The sequence below is a fragment of the Poecilia formosa genome, unplaced genomic scaffold (genome assembly GCF_000485575.1).
Source record: "Poecilia formosa unplaced genomic scaffold, Poecilia_formosa-5.1.2 Scaffold206, whole genome shotgun sequence".
Taxonomy (NCBI): Eukaryota; Metazoa; Chordata; class Actinopteri; order Cyprinodontiformes; family Poeciliidae; genus Poecilia; species Poecilia formosa.
This window is the reverse complement of record NW_006800145.1, coordinates 293,396-302,250: the sequence shown is the minus strand read 5'-3', so window position 1 is coordinate 302,250 and position 8,855 is coordinate 293,396. Positions and strand designations below refer to the sequence as shown.

Below are 8,855 nucleotides of genomic sequence, written 5' to 3'. Positions count from 1 at the left end.
AAAAAAAAGGTTTTTCTAACTTTTAAAACCATTATCCCGTCCACTAGATGTCACCGTAATCTCAGTGCCTGCTTAATCTGTGTAGGTCTTGTCCGTTTTTGAGAGATATCATTGTTACTAGATTGCCCCCTTCTGGATGGGAGATAAAGTTAAACAAGAGTACTTCGTGTAATATTTAATATTTTCCCTTTAAAAACTGTCTTGTTTAACGCATTTCTGACCGCAGAAGTATGTAAAGACACAAACACCCACGGTTTCACTATTTTGAAAATATTTGGTTTGAGATTATGCAGGAATAGATAAAGATCTCCACCGAAGTTACTCCTACCTCTGGTAGATTCAAATTCAAAATAATCATTTAAATTGACTTGACAAATTTCTAAGAAAGGTAGAAAATAGTTTTGACATGCTGTTTTTTTCAGAATAAAAATGTAAAAAAAAAAACAAAAAAAGAAAATACTCTTTTTAAATTAAGTGCCAGTATGTGTGGCAGATGTATATCTATCGTGTTTCTGACAGACGCATAATGATTTAAATAGGTTAATCTTTTGGGAAAGTGTCCTTTAGATTACTATTTGTTGCAACATAGTGCAAAAAATAGTAAGTGCATAATGAATCTACAAATAACTTACTCATTATAAACATCACCAGTAGAACATCCTCCACAGTAACCCATTTGAATTAATTCATAAATTAAACTTGATACAAAAAAAAATTCATTTTTGAAATCACAGTGCCATTTTAATGGTAACAACTGAATTACTGGCAGTTAAAAGTAGATCTGTGCCATAATTACAACAGAAAGGCTTAAAATCCCTGAATAAACAGACACCTCTGCACATTGCAATATTTTAACAAAATAACAGCTCATGCTTGTAAAATATACAATTCAAAAATATTTACCCCTCTACCTTGTTTGCATTGTCATGTAAAACAGCCTTTAATAACTTTTTACATGGTGGGCATACCAGACAGTTTTGATACAAAATGTCATTAAAGATAATCTGTTTTGAACTGTAGAACGTACATCGTTTGTGAGACATATGGAATTTACGGTGGAAAAACATAGTTACAATAAAAATAATATAAAAGAAGAACTGGACACCTGATAGTTTAAAGACTGTTCTGATGCAAAATACTTGTGGCAAGCTCTAGAATATTTAATCCATCAATGTGATTGTGAAGCTTGGTCCACTGTGGCAGGGTTTTCTCCGCCATCAGCAGCATTATCGATGAAAGTATGTTCAGCAGTTCTACTGACAGGCGTGATGCTGCGATTGGCAAATGACTCATTGTCGCTCTCAATTGTAATGACATTGGGCGAGGACTTTGCTTTGTGCTCGGAACTCTTGCTTTTTTTACTTTTCTTCTTGTGCTTCTTCTTCTTATGGTGGTGCTTGTGTCGCTCACCGACGACCTCTGTGCTCCCACTCCTACTTCTCCTCCTCGACCTCTCTTTGGATCTTTTATGGTGCTTCTCTTTGCTTGTCTTCTTGTGTTTTGTCAACGACATGGAGTCACTTTGGCCACTTTGGGTGTTCTTGGACGGTTCTGCCAAATGTTTAGCTTTGTATTTCCTTTTGCCGCCAGGCTTGTCATGATGAGATTTCCTTTCTGGCGAAGAGGAGCAGCTGCTGGAAAACGCTCTGGATCGAGACCGCCTCCCGTCTCGTCGGTGAGGCGAGTCCCTGCTGCGGCTCCTGGATTTGGAGTGCGAGTACTTGTGGCTGCTGTAATAGTAGGACCGTCTCTGTGTGTAGTGACTTACGCTACCATTCCTCTCTCGTCTGTAATGGGTGTATGACTGGTAGCTGTGGTCGCTGTCCCTCCTTGCATGCAGTCCATCAGTTTTTGAGAAGTTTCCACGACGGGCATGAGAACTGAAAGTGCTTTGAGAAATTACTGGACTTTTGCTAGAGTACTTGCGCCCTCTGCTCTTTGAGTGGCTCTTCTTTCTCTTGTGGTCTCTCTCCTTTGATTTATGTCCCTCAATAGACCTTTCCCTGCTGTCAAACCTTTTATGTGTTCTTCTACCAGATGAAGTATTGTATGTGTTTGAGCCAAGTCTTTCTTTAGAGGAGGACTGATGATGGTGGTCTGTTTGGCCTTTTGGAGTTTCTCCAGCCTTACTGGAATCACTACTGTGTGAATTTGCAGGACTACAGCTGGTGAAACGGATGTGTTGCGACTGAAGAGGAGCTTCTTGGTTCTCCTCAACAGAAGAGCCATCAGAGTCGGAAGACAGATGAACCAGCTCTGGAGTCCTTTCTGTTGTAGGCTTAACATATCCCACAATGACACAGTCATCACCGTCAGAAGATGCACAGTCTTCATTGGTGCCGTCTGCATGAGCAACATCTGTTTGGCTATAAGAACTAATTTGTGGTGGAGAAGCCCCAAACATTTGCTGCTCGTCTTCTGAGCTGCTTTCTGAATCCAAGTCCAGGACTGTCTGAAAGTCTTGCCTGCTGGGCTCTGTTGTTGTTGAATACGAAGGCCCAGGCGTCTCATCGTCCCACAAAGACTGACTCAGAGTAGATGCCGAGTTCCCAGGAGGTTCCATCTCTGCAGAGTTTTCCTCGTCCTCTGAAATGGCGATTACAGAGGAGTTGGAGCTGCTGTGCTCATTGGAGGAGGGTGCAGGGCAATCATAAACGGCATGTTGGTCGTAGGCCTCCAAATTGAAGGGGGACTTTGCAAAATTGATGAATTCATGCAGAAAGTGTTCTGTCCGACCCTGCAGGAAAGGTCTGAGCTCTTCCTGGATGGCTCCGTCCTCCATATCGTAGCGTGCAATGCGTGACATTATGATATGCTGAACTATGTTGACCAAAGAGCCGTGGGCCCCGTACAGCACCATCAGTTCTCTTTTTAGCCACGGGACGAGTCTGTGTAGGCAGGCAGGATTTCTTCTATAAAATTCAGCGGATGTGTCTCTGGAGCGCCCACCGTCCCTCACATTCCTCACCCTCACCCCCCTTCGGTAGAGCTCCCTTCTAAAGTTGATCATCTCTTGCTCCCTGACATTGTTCACAGCTCTGCCTTCGCTTGCAGCTCTCCTCTTAGCCGCCAACCTCATCATCATGCGGCGAATGTATCGATCCCGTCTCTGCTGGGGTAAATCGGAGGAAGCTTCAAACATTACTCCGTTATCTGGAGGCAGAGAGGTTCTTCTCATCTGTTGATGAACCCCAGTGAGAGTCGTTCGGTATCGAAACCGAACTCCTTCGAAATAACCAAATGAGGAATTTTCCACCTGCTGTTTCAGTTCATATTTTTGAAAGTCCTCGTCTGATTTTATGCTGTGATAGATTGAACTAAATGGCTGTTTGCACAGTGGGCACTCAGGTTTGTTCTTCGACCACTCCAGAATACAACGGAAGCAGAATTTATGGAGGCAGCGGTCCAAGTAGGACATATTATGAAATACGTCCAAACAGATGGGGCACTTGGAGTCTGGAGACACGTCTGCAGACATTGTCTTGGAGGTTTTACGCCTTCCACTCTTTGAGCTGTGCTGTAGGGCAACCTTGACTGCTGACATGATCTGATGAGGAAAAAGGAAAGTTGACCATTTTGGAAAAATTAAGTTAAAAAAAAAACAGTCATGAAACAATTTCACAACATCCCGAAAGCCCTATTTTTTTTTAAGTTTCTCAAAGACTTGCATGACAAAATGAAGACAACTTAGTTGGTGTCTCTCAGTGATTTTTTTTTTTTACTTTTACATCTTAATGGCCTTTGAACAAACATTAAAAAAATATTTTAGCAGCAGAGAGAGCATGAGTGGATGAACAATTTCAGTACGGCATTTCACATCCAAGCAGTTACCTTTACATTAGCATGATATTGTGCTGCCATAACAAAAAAACTTGCATTTGATGTTTTATCTTAGTATGCTTCATTTACTACTACTTCCTTTTGTTGAATGTTCTGATGCCAATTCGGGCATCTTAGAAAAGGTGAAAAGTAATGATCCATTCTCCAACCAAAATATTGCTAATTGGAGAAACTTCCAGTAGGTAGACAGTATTTTTGGAGCCACATGCCAACACCCAACCATAGACTTAGTAGATTTTATAAAGTTACTTTACATGCATTATCTGATGATCAACAACAGAATTACAATAATGTTATGGTGCATGGAATATTCACTGAATATGTAACGTTCCAATTAAGATATTCTCTGTTTATAAAAGGTTATTTTTCTTTATTTTGACACCTAATAATAAAAATAAAGTTGCAGTTCTTTTATTTTATACACATATATATATATATATATATATATATATATATATATATATACACACACATATAGTGGGCATTTATAAAAATAGAGAACATTATTTTTAGAAGCTTTTGAGACAAACTTTAGCAAATCGGCCAGCATCCTTTAAAATATCCACAATAAGTTGCGGATATTAAAGCTTTTTAAAGCTGTAGCAAGCCCTTCAAATATAGAAGAAATACTGTATATATATTTTGATCAACAGCATTGGGTTCACACACCATCAAATGCCGTATTATAGTGTTGACATGAAATCCTAAATAGTACTACACTGTTAAAGAACGACTTACGTTACTGGAACTGGATTTATAACAGAAAAAACCCCAAACCATCTTAAAACTTTAGTAGCTCAAAATGTATTTATTCCGTTTAATGCCCACACAATTTGAAAACCACTTTACCTTAAAAAGGTGTGGTAAGGACTACAATCATGATTCCTTCCAAGTGTAAGAAATCATAAAGAATTACGGGCACTAAAATTGCTAAGCCCGGGGTTCGTGTGTACTGTTCTCTTGAAAAGACATTTATATTACTGGAGGGAAAACTAACTGGAAACTGTTGTTTAAGGATCAACTCGATTGAAGTTAGCAGACTAGCTAAATTTAGCTATGGAGGCTAGCAAGCACTACAGCTGGTTAGTTAGTCGGCTTTAGGAAAAGTTGTTTAGCATGTACCTGTTACTTTGTTGAACACGTATATGGTCGAAAACTAACTATACCTTCTCTCCTTGAAGAAACTCGCTCATTCCAAGACAAATTTATCGTTAAATATTTCCTTCCTCACATTTCATAACGCAGGCTTGACAACGGGAAGACCTGTGCACAACTTCCGCCTTTCAAAATAAAACAGCGCGTTCGCAATGTTTTTTAAGTTTGTTAAGCAGAGCATATAATTTGTGGACACTTGCATTATTTTTTACTTTGCACACATAAATGAATGTCTATAACCTAAAGAACACTAAACCTACAATAAGACATGCTGTGGTGGGGATCCTTCAATGAAAGAAAATCCTGCAAGTGAGGAATGGATCATAATCAAAGGGTGAGCGTGTGTTAAAAATTTGAAACAAAACCTTCAGGAGTTTGTGACAAAATTTGACTTGGATTATCGCTTTGCCTTCCAACATGACATCCATTGCTCCTGGTAGAAAGCTAACTCCATAATGCACATTATTGATAGATGTGCTCTAAACCCTGACTTGAATCCCATTGAAAACTTGCGAGGGTCAGCTGAAGATTAAGGTTCATTCCAAAAGACCATCAAATTTGAAGGATCTTGAGACTGCAGGCGGTTATCCAACAAAAATAAAAACACAAAATGACTAATAGCGTCAAGGGTTTTATAAAATGAATTAGTTTCTGTGTTCAAAGCAAAACACAGCTCTCATTTATAAATCTAGAATGCTTAAAAAAGGTGTTTGAAATTTTTGGAGAAAAAAAAGAAATATTTTAAAATACAATTTTGTCCGCAACTATGTTCAAAAAATGACTTCGAACACGCCCTGATTTAGATTACATCTAATCAACAAAGGAAAAGCAGCTACGACTTTATCTGTACACATTATTTTATGAGCATTTCCAAACCAGTTTGTTTTCCTAAAGTTGCTGCAGATATTCATGTTGCCGTATGGCTTCATCACAGAGAATAACATCCAACCCCCAAACGCATGCTTTCAAATTTCACATCTTAAATTATTTCCATACCTTATATTGGTGACTTTTATAAATTAACACAACCGCTGTTTGACAGGTGAGCAACCAGTAAATCAAAAATCAGCAAATATTTCTGGTTAAAAGAATTTCTCTACAAACATTTGATCCATGTTCTTGTGCATAAAGTACACAGTTTATTTTTGCAATATACATTTTTTTTTACAACAGAAACTCAAGAAAATTAATGAAATATTTCAGGTTCAGTGATGGCCATGTGTTTCAGGGAGACCAGGAAGAACTTCACCCGTCTCAAGAATGGTGTCACCCTGAGGAAAAAAAAAAAAAAAAACTCAGAAAGCAGGTTTATGACATTAAAGTTGACTAAAGAGAGATACAAACCCTTTATAATTACATTAAAATAAAAGTAATAGAGTCAGAATTGATTAAAAAAAAAAAAAATCACACTCACAGGGAAAAGCTTGGGTTTTAGCTCCACAATGCCGTAAGGTCTTTGCTGTAAAGAAAAATGACACCATTGTTTAGTCCCTCCTGATCAGATAAGCTTTGATTCACAATTATTTTCTAAATTATTAAGGGCAAGAAATACAGCCAGAGAGTTTCTTTGTTACAGCTACATTTAAGTGCAACGGCTCGTCTCGGTTTCAAAGCATTTGCTCTTTGACATAAGGTTTGATCCTAGTTTGTCTGTGCAATTTTATTTCCTTCAGAGAGTTCATTCTGAGAGCCTGAGAGCCAAAGTTAAACTTAGAAAAGTTTAACTTTGAAGCTATATTTTTTTTCTTTGTCTGACTGCAACAAAATGGGTTTGTTTGATATACTGATAAGAGTTTTTCTTCCCTAACTGCATGTCCAGTTAAAAAAAGAAAAAGAAAAGACACACACACACACACAGCTGTCACCATTTCTGTGAACTTACAGCAGCGTGGTATTTCACATAGTAGTGGGCAAGCCAGGCAGGTATCAGCAGCCGTGTTAATGTGAAAACACCACCTTTGTACACCTTGTGGGTCTGCAAATACAGAAATTAATCAGCATTAAATAAAATAATTTAAAAAAGATTTTATAAAAGATAGATAATTCTAAGACATTTTAATTCACAAATAATTACCATTTTTTTTTAACTCAAGGATTAAACTGGCCAGTAAAGGTGCAAGAGTATTTGAGTGGGATCATCAAATGGTTACATAGAACATACTGAATGGCACCTTCATAACAAAAACCATTTGAAGACTTAAAGACTTTTAGTTGAAATATAAATTATTCAACTCCTCTATTTAAGTGAGATTTTAAGACAAAAAAACATATCAAATGAGGACAATTTGAATTGCTTAACACCATAAATATTACAAGTAGCATCTTCAAGTTAAACATAAAATGTCTACAGCTGCTTCAAAAGTATTCAACCCCTTGATGACAACCATCTTTAGCACTCAGCAATATGACACCATATTGCTGTCATGTGCTTAATGACCATCTCCTGCCAGGCTTTCTGAGGAATCTCGTCCCACTTCTCAAGGGCAGATGCCTCCAATTCACAAATACCGTTAGGTCTGAATGCTGCATCCACATTTTTTTTTTCAAATCCCACCTCAAATTTTCAATTGCGTCGGCTGACCACGATGGCCACTCCAATGTTTTGAGATTTGCTTGGGATCACTGTCCTCCTGCCTGGGGGTCCAGAGATGTCCACTTCCCCACTGGCTCCATTACATTTTCTCCCAGGATTTAACTCAGTAAATTTAGTGAGTCAATCTTTATGCTCCACATCCTCTACATGCTACAGGTCTCCAGAACCACAAAAATTGGGTTCTTTTCAGCGAACGCTTCATTCTTCTTCTACAATGGATTCTACAATGTTTAACAGGTTGAAAATGTTTAAGACTGCACTTATTAAAAGTATGATGTGTTGACCTTGGATAAACTTATTGTAGCATTGTTTTTAATTTAACCTTTCAAAATGTTCCTGTGCCATTTTGATTTACAAACTTAGCAGAGAAGATTCAATCATTTTAACCGTCAGAGTAGCTTCATCTACACAGGTGTTATGATTTACTAAAAATATTCTGGGTGCTGCAAATACAGTAATTATAATTGCTCAAATTGTGATCTGAAATTTAATTAAACTGATAAACTACTGAAGATGTAGCAGTTGGTATTGCACTGTATGTAAAATACGCAAACAATGGAATATATACAGACCACTGTTTTAATTAAATACTTTAAGTCTAACTAAATAATTTTCGCACAATAATATCATTGTAAGTTTAATGAAGCGCACATTTATCTTAATAAAGCTGTATCTCAGTCCAGATCACATTTAATATAACGTGTTGTTGTGTTTTAATGACTCACATAAAGCCTCCACAGACTCTTCGGCTCCAGAAACCCGGCCCAGAACTTAGCGACAGGCCCGAGAGGTTTGGGCTGCAGCACGGGCTCCCTGTGACTGAGCTCCTGGTCCTTTAGCCACTGCCTCCGGAGCTTCACTAGCTGCTGGAAGCGCAGCTTCTCGTCTGGTGTGTAGCCAGACATTATTATTCTTGAACGTTCAACCTCGACAGACCTACAATGACACCATGGAGGACACTTCCCTTAGCAGACAAGAGTAGCCGGAAATGCTACAAGAAGAAAATGACACAATTTAAGAGTTTAACTAATCTGAGAGTGACCTCTACTGGACAACAGTAGGAAGGAAACCGGTTGAGGGATCCAAGATGGGAAAAGGGAGAGAAAAGTTTTTGAGAGGATGCCCCTGGTTTTCTCCTAAATGCACCAAAATTTAATAAAAAAATAAAATAAAATCTTAACAATACTTTACAAGTAAATGATGCATTAATTATTCGTCTTTAGCTGAAGGTCTTTGGAATTGCTGTGCTGTTTTTTATATTATTAAT

At 38.1% G+C, this 8,855-nt stretch overlaps 2 protein-coding genes across 4 annotated transcripts; both read right to left on the bottom strand.

Moving 5' to 3' along the window:
• Positions 1–718: 718 nt before the first annotated feature.
• Positions 719–5,152, bottom strand: toporsa (topoisomerase I binding, arginine/serine-rich a). 3 transcript variants are annotated; one of them, XM_007567261.2, is made up of 2 exons: positions 5,007–5,152; positions 719–3,547 (listed from the first exon to the last, which is right to left on the bottom strand). In XM_007567261.2, exons 1-2 carry the CDS (start codon positions 5,031–5,033, stop codon positions 1,169–1,171), a joined length of 2,406 nt encoding a protein of 801 aa, XP_007567323.1. In that variant the 5' UTR covers positions 5,034–5,152; the 3' UTR covers positions 719–1,168. The 3 variants fall into 3 exon arrangements, with proteins under 3 accessions (XP_007567323.1, XP_007567324.1, XP_016534760.1); XM_007567262.2 differs by having other exon boundaries at positions 4,963–5,151; XM_016679274.1 differs by having other exon boundaries at positions 5,072–5,142.
• A 953-nt stretch (positions 5,153–6,105) lies between these two features.
• Positions 6,106–8,583, bottom strand: ndufb6 (NADH:ubiquinone oxidoreductase subunit B). The gene is made up of 4 exons (XM_007567260.2): positions 8,314–8,583; positions 6,878–6,970; positions 6,410–6,454; positions 6,106–6,266 (listed from the first exon to the last, which is right to left on the bottom strand). The coding sequence occupies exons 1-4, from the start codon at positions 8,491–8,493 to the stop codon at positions 6,201–6,203; spliced, it is 384 nt and encodes a 127-aa protein (XP_007567322.1). The 5' UTR covers positions 8,494–8,583; the 3' UTR covers positions 6,106–6,200.
• Positions 8,584–8,855: the final 272 nt, after the last annotated feature.